The 19027-nt window shown below is 43.1% G+C and overlaps 1 protein-coding gene across 9 annotated transcripts in view; it reads left to right on the forward strand.

Annotated features, from left to right (window-relative positions):
• The window catches only part of cacna1ab (calcium channel, voltage-dependent, P/Q type, alpha 1A subunit, b), a 108528-nt gene extending 90415 nt beyond the window's left edge, over positions 1-18113 (forward strand). For 5 of the 9 annotated variants that reach the window (XM_077524920.1, XM_077524921.1, XM_077524919.1 and 2 more), the window contains 7 exons: positions 1672-1787; positions 5243-5381; positions 6628-6741; positions 8301-8336; positions 11832-12036; positions 12393-12625; positions 13498-18113. In XM_077524920.1, the coding sequence (XP_077381046.1) occupies positions 1672-1787; positions 5243-5381; positions 6628-6741; positions 8301-8336; positions 11832-12036; positions 12393-12625; positions 13498-14226 (1572 nt within the window). In that variant the 3' untranslated portion in view covers positions 14227-18113. The remainder of the gene's footprint in view (positions 1-1671; positions 1788-5242; positions 5382-6627; positions 6742-8300; positions 8337-11831; positions 12037-12392; positions 12626-13497) is intronic. The other 4 variants (XM_077524927.1, XM_077524924.1, XM_077524925.1 and 1 more) reach the window with 4 other exon arrangements.
• Positions 18114-19027: the final 914 nt, after the last annotated feature.

Consider the following 19027-nt stretch of genomic DNA (forward strand, 5'->3'; position numbering starts at 1 on the left):
ATCAAATATCCACAAAATTGCCGAAAATGTCAGAAATTCGACAGAAAGGCAGAAAAGTCTAAATATGTATGAAAAATGAATTATGGAAAAATATTTTAAAAAATCCAACACGGAAGACGAAAGGTAGAAGAAAAAGGAATCTAAAAGTATTGGTTGAGGCATATTTTTGTTATGGTGCAGCTCTAGTTACTAAGACGAGCACAGTTTGCTTCCTCACAATGTTCAAAGCTTTTGCTTCTCTAGACAGACTTTTTTTTTTTTTGTTATTTATTTGTCCTATAATGGCTCTTTTGACAGCACAGGTTGCTTTGAGTATAAATTAGGGTTTGAAGCCAGTTTTAGGAGTTTATATTAGGGTTTCAAACTCTGATTTGTCTCTTAAACAAGGCTTAGTCTTCCAATTTAGGGACACAAAGTCTTGGCCAGTGTTCCAAACGAGTGCTTGAAATCTGGACGTGACATATGGAACATAAATGAGCCTCGACACGACATATCTCTGTTGTTCATCACCGTCATCCAAAACAGTTGGTGGAGGCCATGACAGGCAAACTTTAAGTCACGCTGGAAATGTGTCCTCAAACGTCGAATGCATCAATCAACCTTTCGGATGTGTCCTGACACACATCAGTACGATTATGTGTACAGGATTTTGCCAGTTCCTTGCACATCTTTCTTGTGTATATTGAAACTGGCTCACTTGTGCAATGGGAAGAAGTTTGAGTTTGTTTGATTAAGACCCTTTTCCACTGCACTTTGCCTGCTCGGCAGGGATGGGGTGGTCAGATTCATTAGGGTAAGAAACACCAGTTCAGGTTTCAACGCTAGTTTCAAGCGAGGGGTAAGGATTCAAATGAAGGTTTTGTGTCAAGGTTTAGGGTGCCAGATTTAGGTTTGAGTCTGGGTTAGGGCTATGACAGCGATGGGTTATCTCGGTCTTCAAGGGCCGGAGTCCTGCAGGTTTTGGATGTTTCCCTTCTCCAACACAGCTGATATATGATCAGCTCATCGGCAAGCTCTGCATCAGCCTGACAACGATTCCGTTGATTGGAATCGGCTTGTGTTGGAAGTGGGAAGCCTCCAAAACCTGCAGTACTCTGGCCCTTGCCAGATGGGTTTTAGCATATTTTACCGTTTCAAGTTTGGCTTTGAAGTCAGGCTTTTGAATTATGGTTTAGGGTTACAAATATGGGTTTTCAATAAGAGGTAGAGTTTTTGTGGGGGTCTTTTTTTTTTACATTCTGAAGTCTTTGTAGGGTTTCATGCCTGGATCAGGATTTCCAAAAAGGGTTAGGGTCTCAAGTTAATGTTTCAATCTTGAGTTATTGTTTGTTAGTGTTAGGGTTTGACGTTAACCAGGTTTATGGTTACAAATTAGGGTTTCAAGTCGGGTCGTCAAACCTCAGTTAGAGGACCAAATTCAGGTTTCAAGTCTTGCTTAGGATTCCCCAGATGACCACTTCCTCCAATGCACGTATGTGGCCTGCAGTGGAAACGTGTCTTCAAAGTCCCAAGTGAGTTCTGATCCCAGATCAGCCGTCTGGTGTGGAAAAGTCCACCCGGCGCCGCCCGTGCGAGTGTTTGTCCTGTGTTTTCCCGTGTGTAGCCACCCGACTCCCCCGCACCCCCTCCAGCTTTTCCCTATTGAGCCTGCTCGTGCCGTGTCTCGCACAGAACCGACCGCCGTTAATGTTTCAACGAATGGAGGCGCCACCGGAGGGCGACGGCGTCGACGGGCCCGCCGGTCTCAACAGTCTTCCTGGCACTCAACCCGACAACGTCAACAGCATGTGAGTGCTCAATCAACTCACTGAGTGGTCGTGTCAATTGAGTTTTTGGTTGATTCGACTTATCGACTGATCATATGGATTCATGATTAGCTGGTGTAGCCAATTATCGATTGGTCATATCCATCGATAATTGGCTGATTCGACTCATCGAGTGGTCATGTGACTTGGATTATCAGCTGATTCAACTCATCAAGTGGTCACGTCAACTGATAATTGGCTGATTCAACTCATCGAGTGGTCATATAAATGGATGTTTGGCCGATAGAACTCATCGAGTGGTCATGTGAATTGGTGATTGGCTGATTTGACTCATTGAGTGGTCATGTGACTTGATTATCGGCTGATTCAACTCATCAAGTCATTCTGTTAATTATAATTGGCCGATTCAACTCATTGAGTGGCCATGTGAATTGATGGTTGGCTGACTTGACTCATCAAGTCGCCATATCAATTGATAATTGGCTGATTTGACTCGTCGAGTGGTCACGTCAATTATCCGCTGATTCAACTCGAGTGGTCATATAAATGGATGTTTGGCTGATTCAACTCATTGAGTGGTCATGTGAGTTGATGGTTGGCTGATTTGACTCATTGAGTGGTCATGTGACTTGATTATTGGCTGATTCAACTCATCAAGTCATTCTGTTAATTATAATTGGCCGATTCAACTCATTGAGTGGTCATGTGACTTGATTATCGGCGGATTTAACCCATCAAGCGGTCGTGTCAACTGATAATTGGCTGATTCAACTCATCGAGTGGTCATATAAACGGATGTTTGGCCGAGTCAACTCATTGAGTGGCCATGTGAATTGATGGTTGGCTGACTTGACTCATCAAGTCGCCATATCAATTGATAATTGGCTGATTTGACTCGTCGAGTGGTCACGTCAATTATCCGCTGATTCAACTCGAGTGGTCATATAAATGGATGTTTGGCTGATTCAACTCATTGAGTGGTCATGTGAGTTGATGGTTGGCTGATTTGACTCATTGAGTGGTCATGTGACTTGATTATCGGCGGATTAAACCCATCAAGCGGTCGTGTCAACTGATAATTGGCTGATTCAACTCATTGAGTGGTCATGTTAATTGATAATTGTCTGATTTGACTCATTGAGTGGTCATGTGACTTGATTATCGGCGGATTTAACCCATCAAGCGGTCGTGTCAACTGATAATTGGCTGATCCAACTCATCGAGTGGTCATATAAACGGATGTTTGGCCGATTCAACTCATTGAGTGGCCATGTGAATTGATGGTTGGCTGACTTGACTCATCAAGTTGCCATATCAATTGATAATTGGCTGATTTGACTCGTCGAGTGGTCACGTCAATTATCCGCTGATTCAACTCGAGTGGTCATATAAATGGATGTTTGGCTGATTCAACTCATTGAGTGGTCATGTGAGTTGATGGTTGGCTGATTTGACTCATTGAGTGGTCATGTGACTTGATTATCGGCGGATTAAACCCATCAAGCGGTCGTGTCAACTGATAATTGTCTGATTTGACTCATTGAGTGGTCATGTGACTTGATTATCGGCGGATTTAACCCATCAAGCGGTCGTGTCAACTGATAATTGGCTGATTTGACTCGTCGAGTGGTCACGTCAATTATCCGCTGATTCAACTCGAGTGGTCATATAAACGGATGTTTGGCCGAGTCAACTCATTGAGTGGCCATGTGAATTGATGGTTGGCTGACTTGACTCATCAAGTCGCCATATCAATTGATAATCGGCTGATTTGACTCGTCGAGTGGTCACGTCAATTATCCGCTGATTCAACTCGAGTGGTCATATAAATGGATGTTTGGCTGATTCAACTCATTGAGTGGTCATGTGAGTTGATGGTTGGCTGATTTGACTCAATGAGTGGTCATGTGACTTGATTATCGGCGGATTAAACCCATCAAGCGGTCGTGTCAACTGATAATTGGCTGATTCAACTCATTGAGTGGTCATGTTAATTGATAATTGTCTGATTCAACTCATTGAGTGGTCATGTTAATTGATAATTGTCTGATTTGACTCATTGAGTGGTCATGTGACTTGATTATCGGCGGATTTAACCCATCAAGCGGTCGTGTCAACTGATAATTGGCTGATTCAACTCATCGAGTGGTCATATAAACGGATGTTTGGCCGAGTCAACTCATTGAGTGGCCATGTGAATTGATGGTTGGCTGACTTGACTCATCAAGTCGCCATATCAATTGATAATCGGCTGATTTGACTCGTCGAGTGGTCACGTCAATTATCCGCTGATTCAACTCGAGTGGTCATATAAATGGATGTTTGGCTGATTCAACTCATTGAGTGGTCATGTGAGTTGATGGTTGGCTGATTTGACTCATTGAGTGGTCATGTGACTTGATTATCGGCGGATTAAACCCATCAAGCGTTCGTGTCAACTGATAATTGGCTGATTCAACTCATTGAGTGGTCATGTTAATTGATAATTGTCTGATTTGACTCATTGAGTGGTCATGTGACTTGATTATCGGCGGATTTAACCCATCAAGCGGTCGTGTCAACTGATAATTGGCTGATTCAACTCATCGAGTGGTCATATAAACGGATGTTTGGCCGAGTCAACTCATTGAGTGGCCATGTGAATTGATGGTTGGCTGACTTGACTCATCAAGTCGCCATGTCAATTGATAATTGGCTGATTTGACTCGTCGAGTGGTCACGTCAATTATCCGCTGATTCAACTCGAGTGGTCATATAAATGGATGTTTGGCTGATTCAACTCATTGAGTGGTCATGTGAGTTGATGGTTGGCTGATTTGACTCATTGAGTGGTCATGTGACTTGATTATTGGCGGATTAAACCCATCAAGCGGTCGTGTCAACTGATAATTGGCTGATTCAACTCATTGAGTGGTCATGTTAATTGATAATTGTCTGATTTGACTCATTGAGTGGCCATGTGACTTGATTATCGGCGGATTTATCCCATCAAGCGGTCGTGTCAACTGATAATTGGCTGATCCAACTCATCGAGTGGCCATATATACGGATGTTTGGCCGATTCAACTCATTGAGTGGCCATGTGAATTGATGGTTGGCTGACTTGACTCATCAAGTCGCCATGTCAATTGATAATTGGCTGATTTGACTCATCGAGTGGTCAGGTGAATTGATGGGTGGCTGATTTGACTCATTGAGCGGCCATGGGGCTTGATTATCTGCTAACTCAACTCATCGAGTGGTCATGAACTGATAATTGACTTATTTGATGCGTTGAGTGGTCATGCGACTTGACGATTAGCTGATTCAGTGAACATGTGACGTGATCGTGCGGCTGATCCAACTCATCGGACGGTCATGTCGACTGATAATCGGCTGACTCAGCGATCCAGGTCTTTCATTCATTTCATCGAGTGGTCATGTGAAGCGATGATCAGCCGCTTTCAACTTACGGCGTGGCCCGTGTGCCGTCACAGACCTTCGGAGGGCGGCGGCATGACGGAGAGCCAGTCGTGGATGACCACCAAGGCCCAGGAGATGTTCCAAAAGACGGGTAACTGGAGCCCCGAGCGGCCGTACCCCGACGACCTCCATGACAACCGCCACAACCCGCAGGTATGACCGACGAGCGTGACGTTGCGTCGCTGCCACGGCAACGCGCCGGTTGGTATTATAGTATGGCCGGAGCGCGAGCGTCGAGGAGGTGGCCGATGTTGCGCGATGCTCATAAGGAACATCTCGTGATCGCCCTGATTTTTTTTTTTTTTATTCTAGAGTGACCTTTCGAGATCTTTTGTTTTGTGTCCAAGAAAAAAGTGCATTGGTTTTGGAAGAATCAGCTAGCTGAGATCTTTGGATATCATGTGAATGCTGAGAGGAAAACATTAAAAAATTGTTTTTTTTAATGATGAAATTAAATTGTATTTTATGTGAACAATGACTGTATTTTGTTCAGCAATTTTTTTGTTGCACAAAGATTTTTGTTTTTGTTTTTTTAGCAAGCATTCAGAAAAAAATAGTGGGAGGAGAAAAAAATATTTAATATTAGATTTGTAGCACTCAAAAGTGTTAAGTTCGTGTGATAGTTTTGCTTGACTTTGGTTGCATTTTTCTTGTTGAGTTCTGTTAGCATTGTGGTGTAGTACTGCTCCAGACCTCAAGAGGCAACAGTGAGTGACCTTAGCGCAATGTTTACTGATTGTTGCATTAATATGAAATGTATTTTTGTACTTTTTATTCTTCTTCTGTCATTGTATTTGTTTTAATGTATTAGTCATTTCATTATATTTTATTTAATCATATGTATTTTTTTTCTTTATTAAATGTGCATTATTTTTTTTTTCATTTCTTTTTAATGCATTATTCTATTGTGTTATTTTGTAAATTGTATTTCATTCTTTTATTTTTGGTGGTGTTTTGTTTTTTGGCATTCTATTTTATTTTATATAATACTGTGTATTTTTGTAGTTGTATTATGTTTTGTTTTATTGTATTTCATTTTTTTTTTTTTTTACAATTCCTTTTTCTGTATATAGTTTTGATTTTATGATTTTTCGTTTTTATATTATTGTATTTTATTAAATTGTCCTAATAGTCATTATTACGTAGATTTTTTTTATTTTATTTTTATGTATCTGGATTTGTTTATTTTTCATAATGGAGCAGCCAAACGGTTTCTCCCGGTGGCCCACCCGAATGGTGCCGTTTGATTTTTGCGTGTTTGGTGTCAATGAAAACGAGCCGCTGTCACTCGCGCCCCTCCCGCGCTGGCTCTGGCGCCCCGCGCCGCCCCGCCCCGCCCCTCCGGCGGGCCGGGGGGGGTCGGACAGCGGTCACGCCTCCTCTCGTTGTGTCCTTGCAGACGGTAGAGATGCGGGAGATGGGGCGGGACGGGTACTCGGACACCGAGCCCTGCCACCCAGTGGATGGGCACGGGCGCACCCTCTCCATGCCCCGCCTCTCAGCAGACAACCAAGTGAGAACTTCCATGACATCCCCCCCCCCACCCTCGCTACAGCCACTGTCATCCTCACACGCTTCGACTCGCATGTGATGTGAATTCATTTTCAGCAAGTCACTGCAAATTGATGATTTTTTAATTTTTTTTTTAACCAAAGTGTATCAGGAACTTTTTTTTTTTCCCCGCACCCCCCTTCACCAAGCACCCAAAAAAAAAAAACATGCGCACACGTTTCCCCAAACCACCACATCCAACCTGTTGCCCCTTTCACACTTATGCATGGCTTTTTTCCCCTTATTGCCACATCGGAGCTGTCATGCAGCTCGAGCCTTGTCTTTAGACTGGGTGAAGCAGCATGTGGCTCCCGATCATTGTTGTTATTCTGGTATGCGCCGTTCCGAGTCAACAATTGAATGTTTGAGCTCCCGTTGGTGGTCAGGCGAAGTCTCAATTAGAGCTGTCAAAATGAATCGATGAATCGACAAGTCGTTGATTATCAAATTAATCGACAGCTATTTCAAATGAATCCGATCAGCCGATAAATCGATTGAATAATCGATAGATTAATCGATTCTTAAAATATTCGATAGTGACAGCACTAGTCTCAAGAACTATATGTGAGCATGTGATGCTAAGTGCAGTTTGTTAGTTGGATTAAGAAGTTGATATGCAGAATCTGATATTTGGCAGAATCAGTTTCCAATAACCAATTAATCGGCCGAGCATTTGACTGTTTTACAAATACTTTGTCCTTTAATATTTAACTTTTATATCAGAGGAATAAATTGGTATAAAGCGGACAATGTTCTTCACTTCTTTTTTTTTTTTCAAAATTTTGGGAAAAAATTCTGCCGATTATCCCTACTTTGGTAGAGATGAATATCAACCGATTAAATCGGCCTGCCGATTAATCGGCCAGGCCCTATTTTTGCAAGGCGGCTCAGTAACGTAACAATTATGTATTATATATAATTGTATTATTAACTAATTTGCTCCCAAAAACTTACAAATACGTTCTATTTTAAATATTGCCATACTCCCAAAGACGTATTTGTACGTTTCTATGTTTTGTTTTAGAGCACATAGAAGGCTTTGATGCAGCCTCTGAACTGAAAAGCAATGGTAGCTATTACAAAAACGGCCAGCGGGTGGCAGCAGAGTATAAGAGATCAACCAGGGCCATGTTGCAACCAAGCTCTTTTTCGCACTGTTTTAAACAGATTTGTGAATAATGATGAACCTGTGCTATATTCAAATGCTAATTGCTGTAAAATTTCGAAATAAATACCCACATGGAATGCTTCTCCTTCCATTTCATTTCCATCTGAACCTTGGTGTGTCTGTCCTGTGCGCAACGTGGCCACCTAGTGGCCGCCGATAGAAATGACGAGACGGAAATGCTCCATGCTGTGCAGCAGCCAGCCGAGTGGTCCGCACGAAGCTTCCTTCAGTAACCAGCTTTATTTGTGTGTTGCTTTCTTTTTGTGTGTTTCTGCCTCTTTTTCACGCTGACCGCCAAAATGTTTTTTGTGTTTGTGTGTGCGTGCGTGTGTGGCTCTTTGTTTGGTTTGCAGCGGAGAAGACACAGGCCTCGCGGAAATAACCTGAGTGTATGTACTCTCGCTCGCTCTCTCGCATTCTCGCTCTCTCGCTTCGTTTGTTGAGCGCGGGTCGCCAAGCTGGTGCGTGCACGCCGGTGTTGTCGGGCTTTTGGAACTGCAGCAGGAGAGGACCGCACAATTTTTATTTATTTTTTTCACTGATTTTCGATTTGTTTTTGAAGCATTCAGCAGTTTGTTGCGCTTGATTATCTTGATTTGTTTTTATATTATTGTTTTTTTAATTTACTTTTTAATTTACTTTTGTTGCTTTCAATTTTCATTTTAATTTTTGCTTGTAATGTATTACTAGCTTTGATTAACTTGTGCTTTTTATTTGATTTCATTTAACGTCTTAACTGTGAAATTTTGTATTTATGTACACTTTTGTTTTAGCATTTGTTTATTTCTACTTTTCTTTTGCTATGTTAAATTGTATTAATTTTTTAGATATTATTTGATATTTGATGTTTATTTTTTATTTTAATTTTGGCTTATTTAATTTTGTTTTTGTTCATATTCTAAATTTATTCAATTATGTTAATTTCTTATAGTAAATAATTGTAATGTAATCCATGTATTTTATTTACTTTGTATCTAATTTTGATGTTAATTTTGTTCAATTAATGAATGTCTTTTTGTTGAATTTTACATCTTTTTTTACCTTTGTGATTTTTATTAATTTTTTTTATTGTATTTATTTACTTTTTATTCTTATTGTATTGTATTGTATTTATATTTCTATAATTTTATTCTATTTATTCTACCTTTTGTTATATTTTATTTTTGAATTGAGTTTGTTTTATTTCTACGTATAACTTTACTTTTTGACTGAATTGAATGATGTTTGTTTTATTTTTATTATTATCGTCATATTTTATTTGACTGTTTGTTTTTATTTGCAATGGCGTTTCTAATATTTTGGTGACCACGCAAGACGGTCCTGCAGACAGCCCCACCCATCGGGCACATCCCGCTCATTAAATCAAGTATCCCCCGCTTCTGATTCTCCATCTTCTCTCAATTTCATCTTTCTTTCTTTCTCTCCCTCTGGTGTATTCTGTCATCATTTTCGCTTTTCGTGAAGGTGTGTGTGTGTGTGTGGGGGGGGGGGGGGGGGGAGTCTCTTGAATGAGTATGTTGCTTGTTGCATTGTAACGGAAGCATGGACCTCAGGCAATGGAAGGGGGCGGGGTTAAGCTGACAGTGGTGCGGGTGGTCAGTGGAGAAAGAATTGGCGTCCAACGTGGGGCTTTCCCAAACTTGGCTTTTGCGACAGCTAAAACAAGAACACTCAGTAGAGCAAGTAGACCTCCGCCAAGGCTAGTGTCTTCTTCGGTTGAGTGTTGATTTATTTATTTATTTATTTATTTTAAAAATGATTATTATATTGATGAATCTAAATTCCTGTGACAGAAATATGCCAAGAGTAGTCAGATGCAGAGAAGATCTTAGATCTCTTTGCCGTAAAACATTCATTCATTCATTCATTTTTATTTTTTTATATGAATTTAATCATTTTAATTGTATTTTTCTTATTGTAACATTTTATTTATTTTAATTCATGGATTTTATGTTTTGGTATGCTTTTTTAAACTATTTTCTATTTTTCTGTATTATTATTATTATTATTATTAATTATTGAATGAATGGAATGAATTGCATTTATGTCATTTGATTTTATTCTTTTTTCTTATTTTTGTCACTTGTTACTAGTTGATTTTGTATTTTATTTTATTTTATTACATTGTATTATATTTTTAATTGAATTTATTTTTATTTTCACGCTTTTATATTTTTGTGATTGTGTTTATTTTGTTAATTTTTGTTGTGCTGTTATTATTATTATTATTATTATTATTATTATTATTAAGATGCTATTTAATTTTATTTCATTTGATACATTTTTGATTTTTGCTTAACCTTTTGTTTTTACTTGTGCTTTAAGTATCTTTTTTATTTGTTTCTATTTGTATTATTTTTATTACTAGTACAAGGGTGCTATTTTCTCCACTTTTATTTATATTTGTATTTTCTTGTAATTGTTTTAATTTCTATTAAATGTGTAAAATTTAGTTGAATTTAATACTGGCCATTAAAAAAAAAAATCATTGTATTACTATTATCTACTATTTTTTTATGAAATACATATTTGTACATGTATTATTCTACTTTATTTCATTTAACTATATGTTCACTTTGTTTAATTTTTAATAAATTTTTTAATTCTTATCATTCTATTTCATTCGATTAAATTTCGGCACTGATTTGCAGTGGCGTAAAATAAACTGTGCTGCATCACACCGAAAGGCAATGAGTGCGACCAATCCCTTCATGCGCATTACAAGACTGCCCCAAGCGCTAGCTGGGTGCCACTAAGTGTCCGGATGGTAGCGCATTGGTGCCGGCTGATGCGGCCAAATCTAAGACGTGCGCGGTCAGAGACGGTCTCTCTTGCGCCTCGTGCATGCCGAGTCATGGTCACCAGCGTCACGCTTGCTCTCGCTCGGCTTCTCCTCGTCCCGCCGACCCGTCCCGCTTGTCGGGGAAGCATGGTCGTGATTCCGTGCTGTTGCCGTGCGAATGCGAAATGGCTAACGGTTGACTGCTGGCTGATGTTTCCGATTCGGAAAGAATGACAATGTCGTCGTTTGTCTATGCCAGATGGGTGCGCGAGCCGATGCTAGAATGTTCCGGCCGGGTTGGCACACACCCATCTGCTTCACTGGGAAGCTAGCTTAACCTTTTCACGCTGATCTGGTGCCAGTTCTGGTTCATAACCAGATAGGGATTCAAACGAGATTTAGTGTTTCAAATTCGTGTTTTAAATCTGGGTTAGGATTCTGAATTTGGGTTTCAAGCCTGGGTTGTTTATTCAAATTAGATTGTGAAACCAAGGCTAGGGTTTTTAAGCAATGGTTAGAGTATTGTTAAACAAGTTAGGTTTTTAACATTTGGATACTTTTACGCCAAGTTTGGGCTTTCCAAATGGAATGGTTTCAAATCAAGGTTTGAATCTTAACTTAAGTTCTCAAATGAGGGTTTAAACTAGCATGGGATTGAGTTTCTAACAAAGGTTAGGGTTTCTTAAAACTATTTCAAATCAGATCTACGTCTCCAAATCAGGATTTGAAGCCTGAATTAGTGTTTCCATTTGAGGGTTGGGTTTCTAATTAAGGTTTCAAGCCTAGGTTAGGGTTGTAAGTCTGCATTGTTTGGCTTGGGTTTGTGCTTTAAACCTGTTTCATGCTGAGCTGGAACCAGAATTATCAGCATCTAATTTTTTATCACTTGGAACTGAAAAAAATAGTGGTGGTGTCTAGATTGTATGTGGATGAAATCATGACTGTAGTTATGGGTCTACCAAACTTGAGCTCTGGTACTGGCACCAGCTCAGTCTAAAAGGACGTACAAGTAGATGAAGGATCCAGACTCACAGCAGCATCTCATCAACTGTGTGTCTGTCCTCCTCTTCTTCATCCTCAACCTCGTCCCTGGGTCCTTCAGACCATCACGGACACCAGTCCCATGAGACGCTCCACCTCCAGCCTGGTTCACGGGCGCTCGGGCCGGGGTGTCAGGCTGGACGACTACTCACTGGAGAGGGTGGTGTCCGAAGAGGGGCGGCACGGCGGCGGTGGCCGCCGGCACAGGGACCGAAGCCACCGGACCTCGCAGCGATCCCTCACCAGATACACAGACGCAGACACGGGTGAGTTGCCACCAAGAGATATGGTCCACTTTGTGGATACCGGACCCTATAAGAGGAACTTTTATGTCCATGTCAGGATGGAAGGTTGTTTAGGTTCACTATGGTGCAGGGGCACTTTGGTGTGATGCACCACGATGTGGACCAGTCTTCAGGAGGTTAAAAATTAAGGTTTCCTGGGTAAGGGTTTCGTTTTAGGCCTTGATGCCAAGTTAAAGGTTTCTAAAATCGTGTTTGAAGCCAATGTCAGGGTCTCAAATTGTTCCACGAAAGGGTTTAGGTTTCAAGTTGAAATCTCAAATTTAAGTCCCAGTGGCTTTGTTGTCTGTACTAACAATTTGTTTCCACTACCGAACCAGGTCTGGGCACAGACCTGAGCACCACCACACAGTCGGGCGACCTGCCCCCCAAGGAGCGTGAGCGGGACAGAGGCAGGACCAAGGATCGGCGCCATCACCACCACCACCACCATCACCACGGTTCCATGGACAAAGAGCGCTATGACCGACACGAGCTAGCCCACCGGCACTCACACGACAGACACTGGTCACGCTCACCCAGCGAGGGTCCGGACGGACGCGGCCACAGACAGGTGGGCCACAGTGACACCCAGAGTCTTTCCCAGGGTTATGCTAGTCATGTTCATGATAAGGAGTAAGTTGCACAGACACGGTATGGTTAGCAGGTTTGCCAGACTTCAAATTTCTCCCCTGTAAGGGGTCGCTGGACCTGTGTGCCCTACCATTGACTAGTGAACAGTCCAGGGTGTAACCTAGCTGTTGCCCACAGTCAGCTTAGATATGCTCCACCTACCCTGCGACCCCAATGAGGATCATAAAAAAATGGCAGAGGTGGGCGTGTCAATGAATTTTGAGCATCGGTCATTTGGCAATCGTCAACAGTCAGGTCGCCCGTTTGTCATCGTCAATCTGTCAATATTTAAACCGAATTTATTGACAGATTGCCAATGACACTGACAGACGAATAACCCCTTCTGGCAATGTTTATTTCGTCAATTTTTCGAAGTTTCCCGTCAATCAGCAATCGTCCACAAAATGAGCGTCCGTCGTTGACGGATTGACGGACCTTCTGTCAATATTGACGGAATGCCCACCTCGGACTTATTGATGTGAATGGCTTGCACCCAGCTCTGAATTGGTCCATTGATCCGTCGTCTTGCATTGAGGTCCCGCAGCTGTGATGCAGTGAATTTTCTTCACCCACTTATAGATGTCAATTTCTCTTTTTGCTTTTTGCTTTGTCACTCTTTCTCTCTGTCCATTTCCCTTCAACGTGTCGTCGCTTCTTGGTGTGACTTCTTTGCCTCATCTCTGTTTTTGACCAATCTACCGATCTGCCTCATCTGCCGCCCCCCCCCCACTCTTACCTACCCACTCCGCTCCACTCTGGTCTCTCTTCTTGTTGTGGTGCGTTTTGATTTTCCTTGTTTACATTTTGCTGTAGGGCAGTAGTTCGGTGAGCGGCAGCCCCGTCCCCTCGACCTCGGGGACCAGCACCCCGCGGAGAGGCCGTCGCCAGCTGCCGCAGACCCCCGCCGTCCCCCGTCCTCACGTCACCTACTCCCCTGCCGTCCGCAAGCCGAGCTATGGCCCCCCGGGTCCAGGCCGCCTGCGCTCGCCTTCCCCACGACACTTCTCCCCGCCAGATCACGACAGGGGCTACCACCACCGGCCGCCGTCCCGTCAAGCCTCTCCCCATCATGGGGGCTCATCGTCCAGGCATGGATCACCCCGCTCCCCCAGGCACCAGTCCCCCCGCTCACCCATGCAAGGTTCACCGCGCTCCCCGCACCGAAGCCGCTGGAGCGGACCTCCGCTAGTTGACAGCCTGGAGGGAGATGGGCCCTTCTATGAGCGCGACTACGAGTATGAGCGGCACCACGAGCCCCCCGCGTATGAGCAAAGCCTTTCCCACGGCAACCCCCACCCGCACGCTTGCAACCCCCACCCGCACCCCCACTCGCCTAGGACTGCTCGCCACGGGCCCCCTCCGCCGCCCCCTCACCCGCATCCTCGGCGTGTGCCCAATGGCTACCGCTCGTCCTCGCCTTCTCCGCATCGAAGAGGGCCGCCCGGGGCGCCTCACCCGCACCACCGGCCCCCGCATTCCCGCGGACCCCGCAAAGGCCTGCATGAACCTTACAGCGAGACAGATGAGGATGACTGGTGCTAGCAACCGGATTATGGCGGAAACGATAGGAGGAGAACAGCAACCTCCAGGGTTCTGGCCTTGCATATGTAGACTTGATGGGGGTGGGGTGGGGGGTCCAGACATCCTCCCGAGGACCCAGCCTTCAGCCCCTGAACTCTGTGAACGAGAGTGCGGGGCAGAGACAAGGGGTCGACGGTGCTTCAAGTAGACTGACAAATGGAAGACGGCTTAGGCCACCAGTACTACGCTCCCCAGAATCCTCTGCCAGAAAGCCGAGCTGCCGGCAGAAAGCGTGGGCATGTGGTTTTAACAAAGGGTCCTGATGAATAGTCATGGTTTCTGAAACCGAAACTGCTGGTCGCCAATGGCTGAATCCTTCTTCTTCTTCAGGTGACTCGCTGGCCAGTCTGCTTCTGGGAACTCCAAGTGGGCTCTGCTGCTTCCACTCACGTTTTTAAGGGACACGAGTTCCTGAAAAGCCAGGCCAGGCCCTTCCCCTCTCCCCAACCAGACTCTTACATGCCAAGCTTTGCCTCCAGGAAAAATCACACTCAAGAACAAAACTTTTACATGAGGAGAAAAAAAGGGAGAAAAACCACTTGATCTTGAACTTTTTTTTTTTTCCAAGGACAGAACCAGGAAGCTCCGCCTATTCTGCAAAAACCAGCCAATCCCAGCGCTGGCTGATATTTGATGAGTTTTATCATCTCTGTTTACTGTTACAGACTCTTTCCGTGCTGGTATGACATCACTTCCTGTCTGGTGACGGGGGATGCTAAGCTTTGTGTAAGCCCCACCCAGGCATAGCCTGACAGGAAGTGACATCACGTGTCGGAAAGGGCGGAGAAGAGTAAAGAAAGGACAGACTAATTTCTTCAGTATTTCTTCTCTTGATTACTTCTTGTTCTTCTTGGACATTGGAAGCTCGGTTCTTCTGTTTGTGTTCTCTCCTTTGACCTTTTTTGGATGGAAACCTGCATGATTGATTCAACACATACTAGAGAGGAAACCGAACCCCATGTTTTGGAACCTTGGGGGTGGGGGCGGGGCTTTCCGGGAAACTTTGCATTTACGTTTACAAAACGAAGCTCTCTTCCCTCTTTGACTGTTTCTATCTTTGACGATTGCCGGTTGGCGTTTATTTGGGGACGATGAGGGTGGGTCTGGGATTTTCGAGGGTTTTGCCAAGAGAGAAACGAATCAGAGGGAAGCGAACTTCTACCGCCCGGTATTTAGTATTGTTCATGATGATAGTCTTGATAAAAATGTCCATGCAGAATGACAATGATGTTGATGATTGTTAGCGCTGTCGCTGTAGAGTTGTCGTCGCGTTCTTTGTTATCCCTTCAAGTATGCCAAGTCCAGCTTGTTTACATCCTTGAAGTCAGGGGTGTCCAAACCTTTTCTTGCAAGGGCCACAAACAAAAGAAAAATCAATAGCCGCAAGGGCCTCTTTGACATTGTCGACATTGAATTTATTCATCACCCCAAAAACAATCCATCAATGTAGGTCGGCAAGTGGAAAAAAATGATGTATTTACTTTGTAAAACTGTCTGGTGATGAAGCAAAACCTCAAGCACTTTTCTGGATAGTGAGCAGCAGCATTCTCCACATTCAGAACCAAAACGAGAGCGATCTAGGGCAGCAAGTCGGACAAACAATCGTGAGAAAACTGAATTCTTCATTCCATTGTGAATAGACATTTTCTTTCCATTTTAGTGATGTGTGACTGGTGGAAAACAAGTTAGTGAGATGAGAATGAATCCTACTTCCGGGTCTTCAGCCTTGCCGCTCAGTGGAGTAAATAAAGTATTACAATGCCGACAAACAACAATTGTGAATTTTAGTCAAGGACGCGGGCCACAAAAAAAAAATATGGATGGTGGGTCACAAGTGACCCCAGGTCATAGTTTGGACACCCCTGCCTTACGCTGACGATCCCGGGTCCCCGGGTGGCTCAGGGGGGAGGTCAGGGACTTCTTTTGGTTCTCGTCTTACTTGCACCCAAAGACGAAAACGGTTGTAAATGGTGTTGAATGATTGATGAGGCTCGCGGCCCTCTGATTTTTTTCATTTTTTTGTAGCGTTGTTGGCGAACTGAGCAGCACAACTGCCCGATTTAGACCTCTGCTTCAGTCCCCTTCCCCCTGTAAGGACACGTAGACCATTTCTGGTCCCCCCTGTGCCAACAGTGACCTCCTCAGCCCAAGCCCTTCTCTCAGGTCTGGACTAGGTACCAGCTACCCTGCGAGGTTGTAGCACAGCCGAGTTCCCCTCTGCCAAAAACCGGCGTCAGTATTCAAAAGCCTGTTTATGTCGCCACTCGGCTTTCATTCAGACTAACCTTGGACAAGGTGTTAACCAGACGCCCTTCTTTTGGTCCTGGTTTATATAGAATCCATCTAGAACCAGATTATCGGCAACTGTAGATGATCTCCTGAATTTAGGTATGATAACTATAGCCGTAGTTCTCCATAGCGTTTTTGAATTGGTTGCCGCTCTTGAACTTGCACTCTTGCAGATCCTCGATCTACCCCAAATTCCACGTTTTTTGACTCTATGCAGACCTCATGAGTGTCCGTATTGGTTTCCGCAGGAACTGTAAGACCCGGATCCCTGACGGAACCACTTGCACACTTGCCCCACTGCGAGAAACCCCTGCATCTGTTGCCTCCCGCCCTTTCAGCACCACATGTGTTTCATCCAAGGCCTACGAGTAGAGCACAGACTTGCTAGATTTTTGCTGTTGTTTGGCAGGAAGTGAAAAGGGCACAAACTGGAACCCTGTCTGCAGTTATTTCCCCCAGACTCCTGGACCCCGACAGAGCCGCAGTGCCTTCTGTATCCGAGTCACGTTAGTCATCCGCCGCCCGTACCCTCCCGGCCCCCCCACCGCCCGCTGTATTGGCAAAGATTAATAACACTACGCCTTAAAAGTGCCACTTCGCTCTCTTACGGTGGTACCGACGCTCAGCCCAAGAGGGGGCGACACGGCTGTCGCTTGACATGGAAGCGAAAGGTACCGCTCTGGAAGGTGTCCAGGGCAAGGGTGCAATCCCTTAGCTTAGGGTCCCTCCACAATGAAAATGCAAATCCTACCCCCGAATTGACACCAACAAAGAGGTTTATAATTTCCCATGAGTGCCACAAGATGGCGGCAAAGCAACACTTTTCTATTTGAAGGGACTTTGTCCTTTCTAATATAGAAGCTCCTCCCCTCACTTGAACGTAGCTCCTTGTCAATAAGATAACATGGCACCAAAGCACTACTTCTATGTCAGACAGGGCTTTGCCCTGAGCACATAAACAGCAAATAGACGCGTCTTTCAACAAATAACGAAGATTAGGTTCCAATAAAAATCCGCATTCTCACAAGATTACAACTTTTCATCCCAACAAAGTATTTGTTCTTGAAAAAACAAGACTCTAGTGTTTTAACGTTACACCTTTTTTTTTTTTCTCTAAAATTATATTCATTTTCACGTTTTCAAGTTTTTTTTTTCTGGAATATTGGCAACTTTTTAATGCGATGGCATTTAGAGGTACACATGATAGGTACAGTGATACCTTGACTTAAGAATTTTAATGTGTTCTGTGACTGAGCCCGGAATGCAGAGATGTGAGATGCACACTACAAATCTGAATTTGGCTCGTAACACAGCACAGGTTGCACTGTCAGAAAAAAAAAAGGTGCTAAATTTTTACCTTTAAGTGTCCATGGGTATCATAAGAATCGAGTAGTACAGTTTTAAGTTGTCATGACACTTTTGACCAGACATCACTTCGTAGCAAATCATCTCGATTAGAGAGGAAGAATGCTTTTTTTAAGACACATCAAATTAACTGTAGATTAAATGACATCAATTAATGACCTTATGACAGAAATCTTGTGAACCGAAGAGCAGCCCCAAGAACCGTTGATAATTCATTGAAAATGCAGTAAATTGTCCATCCCTGGTCTAGAATATTGCTCCTACTTTATTTCTTTAAAATGCGTTCCAAACAACAGCGGGCTCTTTTGAAATGGAATTACATAGGCCTGGCACTTCTTTGTACCCTTATATCCTCCTGACTACCACGAAAAAAAAATATTGTCCAATCATGTTTATTTTAATATTCCCCAGTCTTTGTGAAATAACTGGATTACTGCAAAAGAAATTTTTGAGAAAAAAAAAGTTTTTATTTTTAAGCTATGATATGTCCACTACAGAGGACGTTTTTTTAAACTTAAATGCGAGGCTCAAATACAGTTAAAATAATAATAAAAAATAGGGGTTCAATTGTGACCCTTGTATAGCACATCACAAAAATGTTGTACTTTGGACACCAAAAATGGACTACTACCGTATCTTTTTTTCTGACAGTGTACTCAAACAGAAGTAATGTGTGTACATTTCTAAGTTAAGGTAGCACTGTACAGAAGTTATGTTTAACTCATTCACTCCCAAAAACGTGTTTATACGTTTTTTGTTTTAGGTTTTTGTATGCTCGAGCATTATGAAGGCGTTGATGCAGTTTCTGACCTGAAGAGGTCGCTTAAAGAAATGGTAGTTATAGAAAAAAAAAAGAAAAAAATGGCCAGCAGGTGGCAGCAAAGTATAAGAGATCAGCCAGGGCCATGTTGCAACAAGCTCTTTTTCCCAGTATTTTCAACAAGTTTGTGAATAATGATGAAACTTAGCTAATTCTAATGCTAATTGCTGCAAAATGTAAAAACAGATACAAATGCACTTTTTTTCTGATGAAAGAACAGACTTTAATCTTTATTTTGGTAGTTTCCACGTTTTTATAGCAATAGAACATGAAAATGTCTGGGAGTGA

Source organism: Festucalex cinctus, chromosome 6, assembly GCF_051991245.1.
Source record: "Festucalex cinctus isolate MCC-2025b chromosome 6, RoL_Fcin_1.0, whole genome shotgun sequence".
Classification (NCBI taxonomy): domain Eukaryota; kingdom Metazoa; phylum Chordata; class Actinopteri; order Syngnathiformes; family Syngnathidae; genus Festucalex; species Festucalex cinctus.